Source organism: Dicentrarchus labrax, unplaced genomic scaffold (assembly GCF_905237075.1).
Source record: "Dicentrarchus labrax unplaced genomic scaffold, dlabrax2021, whole genome shotgun sequence".
Classification (NCBI taxonomy): domain Eukaryota; kingdom Metazoa; phylum Chordata; class Actinopteri; family Moronidae; genus Dicentrarchus; species Dicentrarchus labrax.
Window position 1 is genome coordinate 28,392,331 of NW_026136707.1, and position 22,059 is coordinate 28,414,389.

Sequence of the window (22,059 nt, forward strand, 5' to 3'; positions counted from 1 at the left end):
GCACGAAGCCCAAGTTAGCTTTAGCACCATATTGATGGCAGCATAGAGATGTTCTGATTCCATTTTTTCCTTCCTGATACAGATTCTAGTACCTGAACTTTGCGTTCAACAAGCGTTTGCTATCGTTGCTGTATGGCCTGGCTCAGGTGCAATAGGTCAAGTCATGACTTTCAGCTTTAGTGGTCTTGAGTATCGTTGTGTTTAAACAGATTTGTGTGTACACACTGCTAGCAAAGACACCCTTCTTCAAGGTGGTGTTACACAACTGTTGGTTCACTCTCATGCTCTGGTGGGAACACAGTTGGCTTAGTATTGTTCTTCATCATTTGAGAGCAGGAATCATTTGTTTCTGACTGTACTTTTGCTGTGCTTCCTGGAATGACTACTCACTTTTACCCTAAATATTTTTACATCATTGTGCATCAACACAACACTAATAGAGAGATTAAACAGTTGGCAGATAAAGAGAAAATGTCTCTCTTACTGAGACATATTGAGCAGTCATCTGATTGAAGTCAGGAGTGAGAGATATATGGATAAATATAAGAGAGAATCACATTCATAGGTACAGAGGTTTGAGAAAGCAGGAAGGATGATGAAGGAAAGGGGGAGGAGAGAGTGGCTGGTAGGGTGGGTTGGGTTGCTAGGGGAGAGTATGTCAGACTGCTGCTGCTGGGAGCCAGGCCTGCTATTGGAAGCTACTTGCTTAGCAGGAGAGAGGCGGAAGAGGAGAGAGAGAAGTAGCTAATGAGTATTGTAGGCTGGTTGCTGAGACAGCACTGGGTTTATTTATAGAGTGCTGGCCAGCCAGCCCTTAGATACCAACAGCGAATCAGCTGATAGAGAAGGAGGGGGCCCCGACCAATGGCAGCGTAAGAAGGGGGATGCCAGATTGAGGAAGTGCTGTGAGTGCCTCTCTGTCTCTTAAAGAGACAGTGCAGATTTTTCAGTACTAGGCAGATATTCTCTCTCTCTCTCTCTCTCTCTCTCTCTCTCTCTCTCTCTCTCTCTCTCTCTCTCTCTCTCTCTCTCTCTCTCTCTCTCTCTCTCTCTCTCTCTAGCACTGTCATATCTAACAGGCCAGGACCCAGAGCGCCACGACAGTCCCAGACAATGATTGGATTACTTTCTCTTCCTTATCACACAACAGAACACAAGCGCATAGGTTCAACACAGAGGTTCAAAGCTGCTGTGAATGTTTTTTTAAGTTCACAGATAAAGCCTTATTTAGCCACAGAGCTTTGTTTAAAAAAATGAGGGAGCCATTTGGCAAAAGATGTACTGAATAGTTGTGTATCGTATATCATAGATAATAGTGGTGAGGAACCTATAATTACAAAGGTTAGGGTTATTCTTACATGTTCACTGAGAATGTCTGCCCTGAATTATGTTATAGTGATATAAAAATAAACCTAATTTTTCACCCCTGAAAACTCTTTTACAATGGTAGGTATAGAGTAGTAGCACTGCATAGCTCTCAGTATTTTAGTAGCTTGTAACTGAATCTCTGAATTAACTTCATGCTTTTAGTTCTGACTTTCATCTAATTGAATTGAGGAGCTTCACTGTTTTCTGATGTGCTCTCCTACTCCCATTACTATTGCTGATGCAAACTGTATTTCCTGCTGCTTCTTCACAATAAAAGTTTTAGACGTACAGATATAGATTTAATACTGTAATGGCATTTCTGCAGTCTGATGATCATACAGGTACAATCATAGTTAAGCTCCTACAATTGGTTCAATGAAAAATAGGGCGATAGGCAGGAGAATAATAAATAATAATAATAATTCAATTCAATTCAATTTTATTTATATGGCGCCAATTCACAACAGAAGTTATCTCAGGACACTTTTCAAATAGAGCAGGTCTAGACCGAACTCCTTATAACATTATTTACAGAGACGCAACAGTACCACCATGAGCAAGCACTTGGCAACGGCGGCAAGAAAAAACTTCCTTTTAAGAGGGAGAATAATAATAATAGTGATAGGAACCCTTTAACTGGTGACATTTACTACTTATAAATAGATCCAACTGTTCTTCACAACATATATTCTTGTTGCTGATATTGCATTGACACAAACCCAATCATTCTTGTTGAGTAAGAAAACATGTATGTTTTATCACATGCATTGCTTTATACAACCAAACAGTATTCCTCATTTTTCACATTATGCTATAGCCTTATTTAATTCCCTTCTTCTGTTATGGAAAACTTATTATGGATATAATCAACAGTGAATCATTAGTTTGGTCTTTTGATTTTGTCTGTTGACTGGACTGATCAGGAAAGTCTGGCTATTCTATTCTTTTCTATGCTATTTTATTCTAGTCCACAGATGAAGGCTGTTTGCTGGTGACACAAAATCCAAAAGGTCCAGAATATCGACATATAAAATATGTAATTTCTTCACTTCCTCCCACTGTACAAAAATTAAGCCAAAATACCCCAGATACAGCCGTTGCCATCTTGCGCTGGTGACATCATTTAGAGACAGAGTGAGTCTGCGCAGTAGTGATCAGGGTTGATGCTGTGGTATAAAAGTCCTGCCCATATACACGGCTGACCTAATCACGAGCAGGACTCAGCTGTCAATCATGGTGTAAAACCCTCCTTTTATAGCTTCAAATAACTAATTAAAACCAAACCTATCATCTTTGTGAAAAGTTTATTTAACGTGTACTTTGATTTTTTAGTAGTGCTAACATGGAGGCAGCAGGCTTTATGACCTACTGCAGTCAGCCACCAGAGGGTGATTGAGATGTTTTGGCTTGGAAAGCTGTCATGTCATCCATCTTTATATATGTCAGTGATCCAGATCCACAGGTGTTTGGGGTAGAACATGTGAGGGACAGGCATGCAACCCCTTAACCTTCTCTATGTGAAAGTACCTAAAACCTAAAACACCTGTGCATGACAAATGATGGGTTTAAGCTGAGAAGGTGAGGTTGTTTGAATGTGTTGGTAGGTTAGCTACATTAGATACAAATGATGGGACTTGTAGTGCCATTTACACAATATATAGTATAGTCTGTATTACAAGGCTGCTGTAATACAGCAATCAATCGTTGAACAGACAGAAACTATTTGAAACTGAGTTAGTACACCTGTTGGTATTCAAAACATCTTTGACATAATAATGTCTTCTTTTTAATCACATTGATAAATACTGGTATTCCATTTTTCTGTTGACATTACCCACCTGGCAAAACACTTTCACAGTATTCCACTGGTTGGTCATTCTGAAAGAGCCTGTCAAATAAGAAGAACTGCAAACTTAATCATTCCCGCGGCTGAACTGGAGGAAGAGACATGGTCAGCAGCTGAGCCACCCTCTGTCCATTGAAAACCCGACCCTCAATAATAATGCAGTAAGCCTAGCTGTATTCTGACCCACACATGTCCTTGTTTTGGTACCTGGCTCACTTGCTATGTGAGGTTGCAGTAGGTGCTTAAGACAGCTGAAAGATAATTTAACCAGAATAATATCACAACAAATCAATCCAACAGCTTAGCATTACTCACTTGCCCTTGAGCCATGATTTTATACCAGCATTTGTTTACATTGAAAGGTCAAAGAGCAACTGATGCTGCACACTGATTGATTGTCATAAACAGAAATATCAGTTTGGCAAGTGAGTGGATTCTTTCAGAAATGCTGTGAGACTGACAGATGCCTAACCTCAACAGTCACTCGTCGTATTGTTGTGCTGACCACCAGTTGTAGCTTATGAAGTGTGTCTGGCCCACATTTTGGCCCATATTCTAGCCGACTGAGCAAGCTGAACTGTCATCAGAAGAAGTCAGTAGAGAGCTCTCTTGATTAGCTTTTGTGATTCACCCATTCAGTGCAGATTTTTGACATCTGCAGTTTTCCTTTTTTCTCCACTAGTAAAATACCACAGGTTGACGAGGCCTAAGCAAGGAAATACATTTGCAGTACAAGTTGCAATTTATTATCAAATGATAGTCTCAATTTAATTCAGGGTAAATGACAAGACTACTTAATCATAATCATGAATCATGACTAAAATGAAAATTGGTTGGCTAATTTGTTTCTCTTCAATGTTCTTTGCAGTACAGGTGTAGAATCTACGTTCTCTAAAAACTCTGACGCGGCATAGTTCCAGACGTGCAACCACAGTTGTAAGGGGGAAGGCATCACCCACCAGCTTTAGTAGTTTAAAGTTAGCCCATACTGTAACTGACTTCTCTCACCACTACACCTACTGTACGCCTGTCTCCATGATTACATCCAGCAGTCACAAATCCCAATGAAGCTGTTGAACTACACACAGGCTGTATAGTGTTGATAAATGTAAGCACTCTCTTCTTGTTGTGTGCTGAGTCACTTTCATGAAATTGCTTCATCACAGTTGAAAAAGAAAATCAACTTTGTCCTGACAGTGTTTCATGCATGGGACAATATAAAAATTTAAATTTTGATTTGCGAAATTATTGCGATAATCATCAAAATATGCCTAAAACTTTAAAAATGGCATTACAACACTGATTCTGGATGGACTGATGGGAGTGATGAATTGATGATAAGGGTGAGGGTGGTGGATGAGGGTAGAAATGAAGATGTACATTATCTGTAGGGGTGTGAGTTTGAACATGTGTATAGATAAAAGTACAGGTGAAAGTGAAAACTGGGAGTAGAGGGACAGGAAGAAAAGGAAATCTAGATTACAAGTTTTTATAAATCTATATTAAGTAGGATTCTAAGAAAAAAAGTGTAATAATTCCAATGTGTTTTTTTAACTTTGCCCAAACAAATGGCACTTAAATATACTGGAATTGCTTTACCTTACATTTAGCTAAGAAACAAATATTTTTATTGCATCACAGACAGAACACAAAATTTGTAATCCATAGTATTTCCACACAAGCATGCATGAAATCATTATAGAACTGTACGTTAATGAGCAAGGCACGTGACGATATTCACGATTATCCTGATAATGGAAGTTCACCTCACAACCCCTAAACTTGAGTGTTTTTATCGCGATGTGATAGTTAAGTTGTATGTTTTCCCATCCCCAAAATGGTCTAAAAAATTCCAAAGAAGTCTTAATTAAACATGTTAAAACCTGCAGAAACCCGATCAAAGCAAAACTGTAACTTCACTATCTCTCTCTTCCAAATGATGAGAGGACTTCATGAGCATTACCAGTGATTTTACCGCTATAGTAGAGCTGCATGATTAATCAAAATACCATCAAACCAAGCAAAACCTTTGCAGTACCAGTTGTAGTTTAATTTCATTTCCAGAAGACTACTAATCATAGTCATAGTGGTATGAAAATAGTTGACTCGTTTATTCTGTTTGGAGGTTTATGTTGGTTGCGTTAGTGGTGTGTTCAAGTGCAACTTGTAACAGAAAAAAACTTGGACATGATCATGTTTCTCTTGTTTTATTTATTCTGCTGGCAACCGGCGCAACATAGAACAGTCTCACCCTGCTTGGATCTCAATGTTATTGGCAAAGTGAAATGTTTGTATTCAACAAATACGTTATAGCAGTCGTTTGCAGCCTTTTTCTTGAAGGGACCCCGTTTGTATCATTTAGTAAACTGACGACCACTGACTGAGTGACATATTTTATGGATATTTTGTATTATATTCAAAACTGTACAATGAACCCAAATAGTGAACTCAGAAACTGCAAGATGTTTGTCAACTAAAAATGTCATTAAAACAGTAGTAAAGTAACAGGCTACAGTTAAAACAAGTAGTCTGTTGTCAATATAACAGTAAAAACAAAGAAGAAGAAAGAAAGTTAGAAAATGTAATATATCAAAAATTAAAATAAATAAATAAAATAGTAAGCGTGTGTGTGTGTGTGTGTGTGTGTGTGTGTGTGTGTGTGTGTGTGTGTGTGTGTGTGTTAAAAAATGAAAATAATATATTAAAATAAAATGAATAAATAAAATAGTAAGCGTGTGTGTGTCTCTCTCTCTCTCTCTCTCTCTCTCTCAGGTGTAAGCAGCTCAGGATGTCCGCCCACCTCCTCCTCCTCCTCCTCCTCCTCCTCCTCCTCCTCCACTGCCCAGGGCTTCTCCCTCGCTGAGCCAGCCATGACCAGCCAGCACACACATACACACCCCTCCTTCAGCTCCATCCACTCCATGGCCGAGCAGCAGCAGGTAACACACACACACACACACATACACACACACACACACAGGATCTATGGCACAGGAACTTATTTAAAGGCACACTATGCAAGATTTTTACCTTAATATAACAGCTTCGAAGTCATTTCGATTGTAAACGAAATCGTAGTATAGCGAATCATCCCAATAGCAAAGCAGGAGAGGGACGCCGCTAGCAGAACCAGCAATGCTAGTCCCGCCAAATCTTGCGAGAATCACAAATTGCTTTACGGCGCAACGTCACATACATCAGCGACACAAGAAGCAGCCTCAATGGAAGACACTAGCAGGCATTCACTCAGATGTTACCTGGTCAGTAGACATCTTCAGAGTCTATCTTTGCCTGTTCAATGTCCAACGCTTCCATCCTACTGAACATGTACCGGTATACAGGGGGGAGGGGATCAGGCCGTGAGTGCAGAGCCGTATATAGAGACGGCTCTGGTGAGTGGTATTTACGACAGTTAATGTTAAATACAAGTACTCCGCAGCGACTCTAGGGGTAGCTGTTTGACAAAACCTGAAAACTGCATAGTATGCCTTTAAGTTTTATCCGCTTTCTATCAGCACTGCAACACCAGAGGATGCTTTTACATGTTTGAATTAATTTTTTGACATAGATTAAAACAACAGTGGTTGCCTTGTCAAGATACTGAAAATGAGACTCCTGCCATGATGTTAAAAAAAGTAATAAAAGAGTGATGATTGCAGTGAGCTAAATAGTTTGCAGAGGAGGTGGCTTTGCTTGATCACAAAATATATCTAGTGTTACTGAAAATTATTAAATGACTAAACCCCCTTGTTCAACTTGCTTGAAGTTATTTTCAGTATCAGCAATCAATAACAATATCAGGAACTTAGATAGGAAAACACAAACAGCCAGGGGGACCGATTGGAGCTTTTAAGTTCTCCACATGATATCTCTGTAGCCCCTGTATCCTTTACACCAGTAGTTCTCAACTGGGCTCACCTTGGGACCCACATTTTTCAATGGTCATTAATGATTATTGCCGAGTTCACACTACATGATTTAAGCTCTGAAATTCCACTGGCCAACTTGGAGATTGTCGACAAATACCCCCCTAGTTTAGAGGCAAATTGGTCTCTCTCCCATGAGGACAATCGCTCTGTGTAAATTGTTCAGATGCTATCAGAGTGCTCTCTGAGAGCTTGCAGATACCTCGCAGACGCCTGAAAAATATTTGGCAAGCTAAATATCTGGTCGTGTCGGGAAGTCATGCAACAAGGTAAAGCCAATGAGAGCATCTTTCTCCAGCACCTGTCAGGAACTGAACTGGTAGTTACTTTGGTAACATTCGAAAAAAAACGCCTCAGATACCGACACACATAATAGACGGTGAACTATGTATAGTGAGTCAGTGTTTCAGTTGGGCATGTATTTGATCACCCAACTAGCACTTACTTTAGTTAGCACTTACTTTAGTTAGCTCTCATTGCCACTGTCTTCTCCCACTGTAAGAGCGCACTTACAACGGAGGCTGAACAAGTTGAGGAGACAAAATGTAAAGTTTGTACAGAATAGTGTTTATCATTATTGATTATTATTATTATTGATGCCGAATTGACAAAAATACTGCTGACAAATAACAACTTTTCCCTTGTGTTTCTAGAGTTACATGCTTTTATGCACTCTGTAGGAATTGTTAATATGTCATATTTCTTAAAGGGACTTTAAGGGAGCTTTTAGTTTCATTCAAACTACTACTACTACTAATAAAGTTTTTTCAATAAAAAAAAATATATATATATATTTTAAGGTTTTAAGTCACCACTACAGAAACACTAGGTAACATACAGTATGATAATGTTGTGTGACGTTGATTATTGTTAGTTATTTGTTAAATAACTGTAATAAATATAAAATAATAAATGGTTTAATAATGTGTGTATTGATTACAGACGCTGGCTGATCAGGCTAATTACCAGCTAATTGGACTCTAATGCCAGTATGTGTAAATGGTAGCCCTTTGTGCGTGTTTTTAAACTACTTTCCTAATTAAACAAGATTTTGTTTAATGATGTTATTAATGGTGTTATTAATGACTCCTGATAAAATATAGTTTGGAGACCAGTCAGACTGGTTTTGAAAGATCTTGTAGTGTGTGACCCCCCTGTTGCTTGTGTGAAAACCCAAACAACAACAACAACAAGACTCCCATTTAAAAGGCTGAAAGTTGTACACGGTACAGAGATCCTGGTCACTTTGAAAGTCATGTCTGCGTATCTAAAGCTTACTCACCCACTTTTATTGAATTCAAACCAAGCAAATTTATTTTTAAAATATGTTAGTAAACACATATACAATGTCATCATGACATTATCAACATAAATTATCTACATATCAATGTTCTGTATTTTGAATCGGCAGCAGCAGAGTGCAATGCCGCCGCCACCGTGGCTCCTGGATACCTCCGACCCTACCAGACTGTACAATATATGCTGCTACAATCCATTATCTGCCATGTATAACTTCATCTTGCAGCTTAATACAACAGCTTGTAGCTTAAAATGGTTTGCAACATGACAAATATATTATAGGAAGGTTTGCTAACTAATATTAAAAAAATTTTATTGTCCCAGACTGGATAATTACACACTGAAGCTGATGTTGCTCCAATACCCTTTCTCTTGATTGAGCTGTCTGCTCTCTGCTGGTGAAGAGGTCTATTAGTCAGGGAACTCAAATACAAGTAAAATCAGCTCCTGAATCCTGAAAGCTGCGCTTTCTGTGGTTGCCATGGTCACACAGAAAGCTGCAGTGGCAAGTTGAAATTGCTGAACTATCATAAACTGGATGAATGCAAAGAGCTGGGCAACTTCTGAAGAGCGGCAGCCACCGTCCCTCTGCTTTCTGCTGCCGTTGTTAAACTAGTACTTATGGTTGCAAAGCTATAATTGGACAATCGCTAATTGGAGGAGGGCTTTAGTGAAGATCAATTCTTTCTTAGACATTGTTCAAACATTCCCTGTCAGGTCTTTCTTGAAAAATCATAGCTAACAACAGGCAATAACTTTTCAGCTTGACATCAACAAGGCTACCAATGATCTATTAGCATGACATTTTATGAGTCAGTGCAGTGATTAAATATGGTCATAATACATAACATTTTCTCTAGGAAGTGCACTTCTTTGCTCAGCCAGGAATATACACTCTCCTAGAGCTTTGATTCTCTGCCCAAACCTGGCAGGTTTTGTCAGGCCCAAATTGGTTCAGGCCCAAAAACTGCTGCTGTAGGTCTGGCTATTAAACTAACCTGACAGGCAGCAGTTTAAAATGAGAAGAGATGTACTGAGATATTACCATAATTCTAACTTTCTTTATAAGTATATAGTCAATTGTAATTTACGTTACTACTGAGCCCAGTCAAAATAAATTCCAGTGTGAAGAAACAGTGTTTAAGTTACACTAATGGAACCTACTGCAGTACTTGTAATCCTGTTCTCCGAATGAATCCTGGTCCCGCCCACTGGAATGTCACTTAGCCTATAGGTGGTGCCTGTTACAATATGATGGAAGAAAAGACTGAATACCACCAAGGCGAGTCAGGCAGTACAAAAGTAGTGTTTTCTGTGGGAGACAGTAACTCTCTTTGGTGTGGACTTAGGGTTTTGTCACTTTACATGCAGAAAAAATATGGCTTCTTTAATTAAACAGGCACTGGGAGTTTATCCACCCTTTTTTTCTTCTACTGGCCTGTATTTGGGACTGGACTTCATCTGTTCATGTCGACCTCTCCCCTAGCCATTTTTTGGGACTTTGGGATTATTTTTCAACTGAATAAACACATTATAAAAAAATCTACAATGTCTTGATAAATCAAAATTTCAATGTATTTATTCAAACTTTAGACATGTTTCTGAAGTGTTGCTGTTCTCTGTAGGTGCTGTCTGATATGACCATACTCCAGCGGAGGATCCCCCCCAGTTTCAGAGACCCTGCCAGCGCCCCACTAAGGAAACTCTCTGTTGACCTCATCAAAACTTACAAGCACATCAATGAGGTATGACACAAAACAGGTTATACAGCACCAATAGGCACACATACACCGTTTCATGTGTTTGTCTTTTCTAGTTTGAATTACTTTTTCAGGGTTTCAGTGTATTTGCCTGTTTTCAGCATCATAATGTATTGTTCGAAATACTTCTAACAATGCTGTCAGTGGGATAACCACCAAGGGTTAATCATTTTGGGACTTACTGTTTGGGGATTGAAGCAGGGGTGTACTTAATAACCTGGCTTAATCAGGTTTTAAATCAGCTACATGAACTGAACAAAAATATACTTAAAAACAATTTAAAATTTAAATTAAGTCAAACAAGAATGAATATCAATAAGTTGCTTTCTGTTAGCTTATAATCTCAGACATTATTGGCCTTAAGGGAAAAATTCACCCTGTACCAGGGTTTTCTTCAGGATATTTGCATTATTTTGGACAGTAAAGTTAAAGCACGCATTAACTGGCTGCCTTCTGAATAATTTTGAAAACAAAGCAACATGAGCTGAATTAATATCAGCTGACACTTGCTGAAGTTGCTCCACTGAAGTGTTTTAGAAGAGAATGATATATCTCTACATGGCCAAGTAGTACAACAAGTTTCTGTTAGTATTGTCTGTTATCTATGAATACACAACTGTATGTAATAAAAAATGTATTATTATAATATTTGATTTTGTTAGTAACAGCCAGTCCAAAAAATGTAAACGAGCTGAGTTCTAACAAAGTCAGAGATAATGATTAAAATTGAAGCTGCAAGCAGCGTTGGGCGGGACCTTGCCATCTCCCCATGTCGGGGCCTGCACGGCGGTCGCCTGCCACAGCCGCGCCAAACCACATCACCCCACACCCAAGCCCTCACCGCCGGAAGCCAAGGGAGACCGCTCTACGTCGCACGCGTTTCAGACACCGTGCAAAAGACTTCTGCATTCATAGTGAGACTCTTCACTGCAAAACTTGGAAATTCAGCGCCACGCCATGGACATCAATGCCATAGATCCGATAAATTCCCTAGAAGGAGTTCGTTCAAATACAAGGCGAAAAATTCACCGAAAATGAGCACGGAATTCAAAATGGCCAACTTTGACGGAAAGCCATTGGCACGCCCTTCAACGTATAATCACAAATAGCACAGCTTTTAATCAGGAATGATTTTTGACTGTACTGACCAATTTTGAAGTAGATCCGATAAATTCCCTAGAAGGAGTTCGTTCAAATACAAGGCGAAAAGTTAGCAGAATATGAAAATCAAAATCAAAATGGCTGACTTCCTGTGGGGTTTGGGGCACGGGTCCAAGAGGCTTTCTGTATGTCTCGGTACGTTACACGTGCCTACCGAGTTTCATACATATCGGTGAAACGTGACGCCGGGGCTGCTTTTTTGAAATACTGAAGGGGGCGCTACAAACAAGACAAACACAATTTTTGGTATGTGAGCTACAGGCACCACTCTACACGTGCCCTGTGAATTTCATATTCATAACTATTACAGTCTCCACACAGTAATTTACCCTGCCACCAGAGCGCCACCTAGTGGCGGATTGTTGACACATTTTTTAGCAAGCGTCAGGGGGCCATGGGCAATCATCATACCAAGTTTCGTTTTAATCATACATGCCGATAAGGAGATATAAACTTGTTCATTTTAAAGAGCAACACCTTGTGGCGATGGCCTGAAATTGTGCACGATGCCTAAGGAAGACATGGGGAAGTATGGACCCAAGCTTGGTGTCAATCGGACATACCAATGTGGTGAAATGCTCCACTTCCTGTTTTGACGAAAATCTACAGTTAGTGCTAATTTTATAGCGTGCTTATTTTTTTAAATATCAAAATTCTTCAAATTACTTTTTTTACCAGGACAGTTTCTAGATACTACGTGGAAAATTTTGTGCGAATCGGAGAAAGCGCATAGGAGGAACACGAAAAAGTAGTAGTTCTGTACATTTTGCGCTCTAGCGGAAAAAAATTCTAGGCGGAAGTGGCCTATATGGGGAGATTCAGCTCCATTCACCCAACGCATGGATATAAGGTTTTTTGAATGTGCGACAAACGATGCGGGAGTTATTAGCCTAAAGCACTTTTGATGATAGTAGCGCCACCTAGTGGCCGACTCAAAAGCGACGTGAAGAATTTCCAATTTTCACCAGGCCCGACAACTTTGCCAAATAAAATTGAGCTGTCGTATATGTTCAGTGGGTGAAAAATGCAGTCGAAGGGGCTATAAATAACAGGTAAGAAAAATAATTCTAGCAAATACAATAGGGACCTCCAGCGGTCGCTGGCTCAGTCCCTAATGATTAGCGCTAATCTTGACCCCACTTTGTGATTCAGTTGTATGAGCATTGTTAGCAGGAGTTGGTCCTGACCCTGAGCAGTAGAGGTTTGTGTGGGGCGACCACTGAGACATTTGTGTGTACTGTACGTGTGCATAACTGGTATGAACAACAGAGGACTCTGCTTTACATCAGGGACAAATAGCTACTGTATAGTGGTGTGAAATCGTGAAATAAGGATATTTACTGGTATGCAGATGATGTGAAGTTTGTTTTTTCATCAGGTGTACTATACTAAGAAGAAGCGGCGGGCCCAGCAGGTCCCTCCAGAGGACAGCAGCACCAAGAAGGAGAGAAAAGTGTACAATGATGGCTACGACGACGACAACTATGACTATATTGTCAAAAATGGAGAAAAGTGGCTGGACCGCTATGAGATAGACTCGCTGATTGGGAAGGGCTCCTTTGGACAGGTGAGACTGACAAAGGAAACTTTGGTATTAAAACTGAATCCACATTAAGTGGACCCCAAAGTAGCATTAAAAAAACAACCTTTCTTCACCGTCAAGCTTCCTTATAAACCCCAACAACGTAACATATTCACCTCATAAATAATGTCTGAATTGATCAATAGTCAAATCCATGCATGTTTAAAAAATTGCACCAAATAGCTTAGTTAATTAATTGATTTAAATTTGTATGTCTGTCAGTAGAGTATACTATCAGTGAGTTTCTGTGTCTTTTAAAGGAATATTAAATAAGGTACAGAGCTGGAGACAGGATGTTCAGAAATCCCCATACTAATACCTCTAAAGTGTGCTAGTTAACATGTTATATCTTGTTTGTTTAATTTGTGCTTAAACAGAAATGTATACTGTGTAAAGTGTGGTTTTGGAGGGACATTGCTTGCTGGAAGTATTTTTCTGGGTTTCTGGGTATAATTAGTGGATTTCATCTCATTTATCAAGATCCCCATTAGCTTTAATTAAAGTAATAGTTGTACTTATTGGGACCCACTTAACAGACATAACATTATAGACATGTCAAACCAATGTTCTGACAGCCTGGGACACCAGAGTCTGAGTCATTCCCTGTCTAATGAAGAAAATGGAAAAAGTCTAAGCATATGTTTCTATCCTGGCATGTGATGGTAAAGTCTGTTGATGTCTGTTGCAGGTGGTGAAGGCCTATGACCACCATGAGCAGGAATGGGTTGCTATTAAGATCATTAAGAACAAAAAGGCATTTCTAAACCAGGCACAGATTGAACTACGCCTGCTGGAGCTCATGAACAAGCATGACACTGAGATGAAATATTACATAGGTAAGATGGACAACACGCACTCACACATACACGTTAAATTTTTCAAAACTGAATTCTTTAGTTGTATTAAATTTAAAGAAAATCAAACATACAGGTATCCAAAGTATTCACAGTATCTAATCCCCTAGTATTTTGTGTTCGAATGGTACTTGAATCTGAAAGCCAAGACTAGAGACATTCATTGTCATTGTAATTTGCCTGACCTAATTTTTGTTTGAGTGTATATTTTAACCTTCCTCCTTGTCTCCCATCTGTCTCTGTGTGTGTCTGTCTGTCAATTTGTCTCTGTGCAGTCCACCTGAAGCGTCACTTTATGTTTAGGAATCATCTCTGTTTGGTGTTTGAGTTGTTGAGCTACAACTTGTATGATCTGCTGAGGAACACCAACTTCAGAGGAGTCTCCCTCAATCTCACCAGGAAATTTGCACAGCAGCTCTGTACAGGTGGGTGCATGGGAACACTAATGCCGGGTTCAGACGAAACAACATTTTTGTCTCTTAAGGTGGTCACTGTACCAGAGAAGACAATTATAGACATTGGTGTCCGACCCATCATAGCTTGCCTGGTGGAACTTTTTACAGATTATTTGTCCTATAAACTAGTGTCAGGATATAGTGAAAGTTTCAAATATGACAAAAGATTAATTTTAATAAAGTTACCTACTTCAGCTTTAAAGGTGTGATCTAATAGGAGACTCCCTGTGGCTCTACTTATCCACAAAGTAGTAGTACAATGCAATAAAATGTTTTACAAAATAAATAAAATTAAATAATTTGAACTATAAAACACAAGGTGGACACAAGGACTAAAATCATATCAATAAATTAAATTGTATTTACATATTGCCATAACTACAATAACAAAAAAAATATTTAGACTCAAACAATGTTTTTTTTGTCTACAGCTTTACTATTCCTGGCCACTCCAGAGCTGTCAATCATCCACTGCGACCTGAAACCAGAGAACATCCTGCTGTGTAACCCCAAGAGATCTGCAATCAAGATAGTTGACTTTGGATCCTCCTGCCAGCTCGGACAGAGGGTGAGCAGCATCCATGCACGTTTAAGGAAGTTACACAAACCTTCCAGCAATGCTGCCACAGTACATTCATCAGTTTTCTTCATATAAAATAATTTGTTATAATTGCCTCTCATCTGTGGTGCTTGATGGGAGATGCTCGACCCTCGGTGACTAGGGTTTAGAAAATAGATGAATAAATGTGTCATACACATGTGTAAGTGGTATTGTACTTACCCACTCTTTACCAAGATTCTTTTGTATAATTAAAATGTATAATTTTGCACTAAATGCAATTCAGTGTTTTAGTTGCCTTACATTGTCAGCAATGTCAGAAAAAGCCAGTGCAAGTTAGTTAAGCTTTTGTATGAAGGTTGAATGTCCTGAATGGCGGTAACAGACTGTGGTTGACTGGTTACACTGCTGCTCTAGAAGAACTTGGCTCCTCACAGTGGACAGCTACTGAAACAGCAGGCAACACACAGACATACCTCAGCCTATAAATGAAGCGAGCTTTAGAGTTGTTGAAGATGCAACATTTGAATAGGTTGTACACCACTAGATATAAAGATAAGCTTCAAGTATTTTAATTGTTCTCTGATCTTTGAACTGCTCTCCACTTCCTCCTGGTCCTCCTCTCAGATCTATCAGTACATCCAGAGCAGGTTTTACCGCTCTCCTGAGGTTCTGTTGGGAATGCCATATGACCTGGCCATTGACATGTGGTCTCTGGGATGCATCCTGGTAGAGATGCACACAGGAGAGCCTCTCTTCAGTGGCTCCAATGAGGTAAATCCTAGTCCAGTATGCAACTTCTACAGTGTGATGTGAAACTTGAAGCCACCAATGCACATACACTGAGAATGTACTTGGAATGGAAAGTGAAGTAGGAGACATCTCTACCTCTATGAGGTAGAAGGAGTAGATGTCTTTTTAAGGATTTTAATCTGGAAACGGACAGACACACATAATTGTTCCCAGCGGACTATTTGTATATATGTCTCAATACATGTCTGGAGGGAATATTTAAATAATTAATCTAGTTAAATGTACCATAATACATAATACAAAAAACTATTTATTTTCCTTGTTGAGACCACTTCCCCAGAAGACACAGGACAGAGCAGGGACTCTGTGTCTCCTCCAGTCTTAAACCCTGTGTATCCTGAATGGCATTAACTGTATTGTAGTCACAGTAAGTATAATATATGTTTGGAGCCTTAATTGGCATGTTACACGATACAAAGACTAATTATAAGTGTGTGTGTGTGTGTGTGTGTGTGTGTGTGTGTGTGTGCGTGCGCATGCGCGTGTGTGCGCGTGTGTGTAGGTTGACCAGATGAATAAGATTGTGGAGGTTCTGGGGGTCCCACCCAGCCACATGCTGGATGCAGCTCCTAAAGCTAGGAAGTACTTCGACAAGCTGTCAGATGGTCTGTGGACAGTGAAGAAGAACAAGGACATCAAGAAGGTATTTGATTTCAGATCCATTGACTTTTTTAAAGCATTTTTTTTTTTTGCTTTATTGGATAGAGACAGCTGTAGATAGACAGGAAAGGTCGGCAGAGAGAGAGAGGATGACATGCAGCAAAGGGCCGCAGGTCGGATTCAAACCTGGGCCGCTGCAGCAACTCTGTATATGGGTCACCAGCTCTACCGACTGAGCTAACCGGGGTCCCAGATCCATTGACATTTTTCAGTCAAAAGTAAACTTTTACCTTTAGACCTGTGTCGTCTAACACCTGCTGGTGACATGATGCACAAGAATCAAATGTGGTATTTCGAATTATTGTGAACAATGTACTCAACAGCCACAGTAGTAAAGGAAACTACAGCTACAGCTTTTACTTGTGTTTTAAATAATATGCATATGAATGACTTAAGTCACTGGCTCAGCCTCATTATTTTGTGTACATTTATGACTGTATGCTGAAGGACTTGTGGTTGCGGCGATTCAGAATGTTTGAAAAGCCTATTTCATTGCCTGTTTTATACCAACTACTGACTCCTCTTAACCGACCAGTTGGGGGCTCAAGTGATCAACTGCTGGGCTAAAAAAGGCTGACCTAGTCTCTTGCATGCCACATTTTGGCCTTTGTCCTCATAAACCTGATGTCCATAGAAACATTTGGTTTCATCTTGAACCAGAGCACCTGCAGATTCATTCCATACCCAATATGTTGCGATCCACTAATGTAAGATACTATACTAGATGAACAAATCCTCACCATCTTGACTGTAAGGAAGTGGAAACAAAAGATACCTCATGGGCCACTGTCTTATGTTACTGCTATTTGTCTGCACGGTCTCCTATTGGAGAGGTCAAGATCTGCCAGTTAAAAAAAAAATTGTATATTGAGAGAGGCAGACTTCACTACAAAATCAGCTGTTGAAATTGAACATGATATTGGTTACTTGTTGGAATTAAATTCACTAACTGGGGGCCAGTCTAATCAGCTCTGTGCCAAAAAATTAACCTTCTGGGACAGGCAGGCTCCAGTCTATGAAAATGCAACAAATGCAAGTGTAAATTATTTAGAATTTCAGCTTTTGCAAGTTTTTTCTAAAATTTAGATTTCTGTATGTATTATATTGTTATAAAGCCGCCTGGTTGCATGCATTGTTGTAGATAAATGTAAACAAATAAACAAAATGTTTAAATTAATAACAATGTTTAAATTGACAGGTTTGGAGTTGACAGGTTTGGACCAAGAACGCTCGGTTACAATACTATTACACTATTCTGTGCATCTTAATGAGACTATACCATACAAAAACACTTTATATATATATATATTAACTTAATACATACAAAGACCTATATTAAAAAAAACTTAAACTGCACTATTCGAAAACACTTGAAACTTTGCAAAATCTCTGCATCTAGCAGTTAGTAACGGCATTGCAGTAGGTGATTGACCATCTGTTGCTTGGTAGAGATCTGTACTCTACTAGTTAGGACATGGGTTGTTGTGGATTGTAATTTGTGTGTGTAATTTGAATTAATATTTTTCTATATCTTAATATTTTGTGTTTTCCAGGAGTATAAGCCCCCAGCCACACGGCGTCTTCATGAGATTTTGGGTGTAGAGACTGGCGGCCCAGGGGGGCGGAGGTCAGGAGAGCCAGGACACGCCCCCTGTGACTACCTGAAGTTTAAAGGTAAACCAACAACTTTACACTGATCTGCAGGACACTACTGGATCACCAAAACCATGACTGATTTACATTTATATTTCTGAGATGTATTGACATCGATATAAACACAGTTAATATGGCAGTGATAGATTCCATGACAATGAAAAGTCCCCTTTATATCTGGTATTTACTCATTGAGAAGAGCAGTGGTTCTCAACCGGGGGTCCAGGGGTCCTTGGGCGGATTCAAGGGAGTCCTCAGAAAATACTTAATACTATTAACCTATTTGGGTTAATTGTATTGTACGCATATAATCATAACTATAGCCATAGTAAATCAAAGGCAGCATGCTAGCTACCATCATATGTTAAGCTAAAGGTCAATGGTTTGGGCTACTACCACTTATAGCGTTCCATTTGTCTTTGGGCATTACGAGTCGAAAAGAACATGGACGCCACCAGTGCAGCAGCTGTCTTATTATTGCTTGTGGCTCATCTAAACAAGCTCAATTTGAAATAATAATAATGTTTTTCTACAGAAACACTAACATTTCAAGTAATTACGTTATTGCAAGTCTTACATTTCAATAATATTTTGCCATTTTTGCCTATTTCAATTTCGACAAGTGCTGTGGCGTTTGTCTTGAGCCACCAGGGGCAGTAGCAGGCTAGTGTTATTGTTAGCTATATTAGCCTATTTAGCAAACCAGCTCGAAAACAAAACTTTACATTGTATTGCACGCACAGCAACACCATGCAATGCATAAATTGGTCTAAAGGACTAAAGCAGCAATGTAAACACGTGTGTATGAGCATTTAAAATCGACATTAAAATGACCAACGTAGTACAAATACAAAGAAAATACATTTCAATATTGTATGAATTACTCAACTTTTCCAGTTAATTCTCCTGAATTCCCATTAATTCCCATAATTTCCATTAATTCCCATGAAAGTTTCCAAATTGGAATGTTTCCAAAATTGCCCAGCTTATCTTTCCATGGAAAGTTTCCGGAAAGTTTCTGGAAATTCACCGGAAAATGTCCGCCCCTTTGCAACCCTAACAGGGACCCCTGAGACTACACCTTATCAAACCGGTCCTCAGCTTGATGTGTATTTATTTGGGGGTCCTTGGCACCAACATTTTGAGGACCACTGCTCCGGGGAATCCATCAACATCCATGTGCACCATTTCACTGCAAGAAAGATGTGAAAAATTATATCCAACCTTTCTCTTCAGTTGTTCACTCTTCACTCCTAAAATACTCTAAATTCACTAATAAAGGTTAGGGTGTACTATAACGTCTCACATCAGTGTGAGCTGAATAGTCTTGTAGAAGCCTCATTTAGGCTAACTGTCTACAAAGTATAACCATTAGCTCTTATACTGAAGTGGCAGCAGGAGTAGCTAAACAGAATGCTTAATAATATGTTCACATAGAAGCATGCATCCCCTTAAAAAGTTGAACATTTCAAAGTTTGAATGACCTTCCTAGGTCAAGGTATGTGGTGAAAATTACCAGCAATGACTGACCTCTTAACCCAGTAAAGAGCCAAAACAGAAGTCAATTTGGTCAAAATGCTTTATTACCATGCACCTCACCAAGCAATGTTCATCCAACATACGGTAACATGGAGGTGGTAAAAAGTGCCATATGCTGGAGGTGAGGCAGAACTACAAAATATCTCATTCCGGCTACCGCCAAATATTATCATTATCATCATGGCCACGTTTGTCCTCTTCCAGACCTGATCCTGCGCATGCTGGACTACGACCCTAAAAGCCGTATCACCCCATTCTACGCCCTGCAGCACAATTTCTTCAAGAAGACGACAGATGAAGGAACCAACACCAGTTCATCTACATCCACTTCTCCTGCCATGGACCACTCCCATTCAACCTCCACTACTAGCTCTGTTTCTAGCTCTGGTAAAATACTTGTCTGCTCCACAAACACTCTAACCGGGACAATTAAAATGGCACATCAGGCTAGTAAATCTAACAACTCACTTGCCCAATTGAATTTAACACAGTTTTTTTCGGCGGTGACGATAGAAGTAGCTATGGATTGAGCCATCCTGCTTCCTGTGAAAATGGTGGTTTACTGCAGGTTTGAGAGAAAGGCGGATAAAACTGGGTCATTTTTTCAAAGTTGTGTCAAGTTTCCAAAAAACATTGTTGGAGTATCATAACAATCTCATGGCACGCATGACAGCTAAGAGGGTCTTTGAAATCAATCAATCAAATTTGAATACGGGCAAGTAATTTATTTCTAACCCACTTGTTAAACCGAGCAAGTGAAAACGAACATAAACATTGGATCCTGCTGACTCTTCCCTTTTTGCAGTTTATCACCAGCTCTTTCACTTATCCTCTAACACAGTTTACAAGCTCCATGAAAATGATTAATCCTCAAAAAGATTAAGTTGTCCTGAATAATTAAGTTATTCATTTACCTTATTGATGTGCAAGAAAATGAGTCAGACTGTTAGTGTCACAGATGCCATGAAAAGGGAAGACAGAAGTGTCAATAACAGCCATGTTGTCTAGTGAAAAAGCTGACAGATGAAGGTATGGCTTGCACTTCCTGCCTGAGAAGCCCAGTTAACAGGCAGTTTTCCTTGCCCTTGTCGCCAAGTGCTTGCTCATGGTGGTACTGTTGGGTCTCTGTAAATAATGTTATAAAGAGTTCGGTCTAGACCTGCTCTATTTGAAAAGTGTCCTGAGATAACTTCTGTTATGAATTGGCGCTATACAAATAAAATTGAATTGAATTGAATTGAATTGAAATGACAGATGTTGAAACGAATGAGCAAACAGATTTACAGATTTTTGTTGTCAGCAACTGCGAAACACTTTGTTTGTATTTTCTCTGGTGGGTCCACATACTGTAACTCTGCAGGATGACACATGACCCTAACTGTCCAATGAATGAGTTACCTGTCAGTTCACATATGTCCATTATTATACTTCTTGGTCTGTTTGTAATAAGTGATGGTGAGCAGACAATGTGACAGAACTAAGCAATGATTTTTTTTATTCTTTGGTCCGAACAAAGTGAACCAAACTTCAGGTGTGACAATCCCTAAGAAAAACTTTGATTCATTCCTGTTCTAACAGACTACCAGCCCTTTTTATATTGACAGATCTAATAATCTGAATTTTAGGCTTTAAATTGATTAAACAGATTGGATTAATGAAGTTACCTGTATAAAGTTAAATTTTTCAGTCTCTTTTAAATGTGTTTTTGGGAAACATTTGATTATGCTAACAACTATAAAACAAAGCAACATGGAACCAATACTGATTTTCCTTCACTTTTTTGCCAGTATGGATGTGAAATAGATCTTAAAATGCATTCATTTAAAAGGCAAAATGAATGAACTGTGTTTCCACAGTAGTATAAGTTTAATGTTGGTCTGTTTTACTTCCAGGTGGCTCCAGTGGTTCTTCCAATGACAACCGCAACTACCGCTACAGTAACCGCTACTACAACTCTGCTGTTACACATTCAGACTATGAGATGACCAGCCCTCAGGTACACATAGCACTGTATAATTGCCAAGCTTTACATACACACTGCTGTGGCAGCTTTGAGTCCTATCCTGTGTAGCGATATTCCCATGATAAACATTTTTTTTTCTCCCGATACCGATTCCAATACCTGAACTTCGTGTAAAAAAAAAAAAAAAAAGTGTATATATACTGTTTATTTTTATTTTTTTAACAAGCATATACTACTTAGCCTTCATGATTGCCATCATTGTTGTGTAATGGGTCATGATTTTACTATCCTGAGAGAGAAAAACACTACACTGCTGGGAACGTGGTGTTGGATTGGTACACAGACACAAGAACTTGCAGATACCTGATAACCCTGATAATATTCAGGGAATTTCCGATTGGTATCAGAACAACTCTATGTGTTCTCCTGTGACTGATTATATCTAGGATACGATATTCATGTGGAACAGAGAGAAATGAGCTTTGAAGTGCAAGACAATAGAAAAGCATCTACAGCCTAAAAAATACTCTCTTTTCATCTTCCTTCATCCATGACAATGTTAAAATCAAGAGCTGTCTTCATAAGTTGTTATCTTTCCACGAAAAGAACCTGGAGCTTCCC

The 22,059-nt window shown here is 39.2% G+C and overlaps 1 protein-coding gene across 2 annotated transcripts in view; it reads left to right on the forward strand.

The window, feature by feature from the left end:
- dyrk1b (dual-specificity tyrosine-(Y)-phosphorylation regulated kinase 1B) overlaps nucleotides 1-22,059 on the forward strand; it is a 61,507-nt gene that overhangs the window by 33,245 nt on the left and 6,203 nt on the right. For both annotated transcript variants that reach the window (XM_051407292.1, XM_051407291.1), the window contains exons 2-12: nucleotides 5,987-6,153; nucleotides 10,065-10,184; nucleotides 12,739-12,927; nucleotides 13,631-13,778; nucleotides 14,072-14,221; nucleotides 14,683-14,819; nucleotides 15,438-15,584; nucleotides 16,126-16,266; nucleotides 17,837-17,957; nucleotides 19,680-19,862; nucleotides 21,368-21,471. In XM_051407292.1, the coding sequence (XP_051263252.1) occupies nucleotides 6,085-6,153; nucleotides 10,065-10,184; nucleotides 12,739-12,927; nucleotides 13,631-13,778; nucleotides 14,072-14,221; nucleotides 14,683-14,819; nucleotides 15,438-15,584; nucleotides 16,126-16,266; nucleotides 17,837-17,957; nucleotides 19,680-19,862; nucleotides 21,368-21,471 (1,509 nt within the window). In that variant the 5' untranslated portion in view covers nucleotides 5,987-6,084. The remainder of the gene's footprint in view (nucleotides 1-5,986; nucleotides 6,154-10,064; nucleotides 10,185-12,738; nucleotides 12,928-13,630; nucleotides 13,779-14,071; nucleotides 14,222-14,682; nucleotides 14,820-15,437; nucleotides 15,585-16,125; nucleotides 16,267-17,836; nucleotides 17,958-19,679; nucleotides 19,863-21,367; nucleotides 21,472-22,059) is intronic.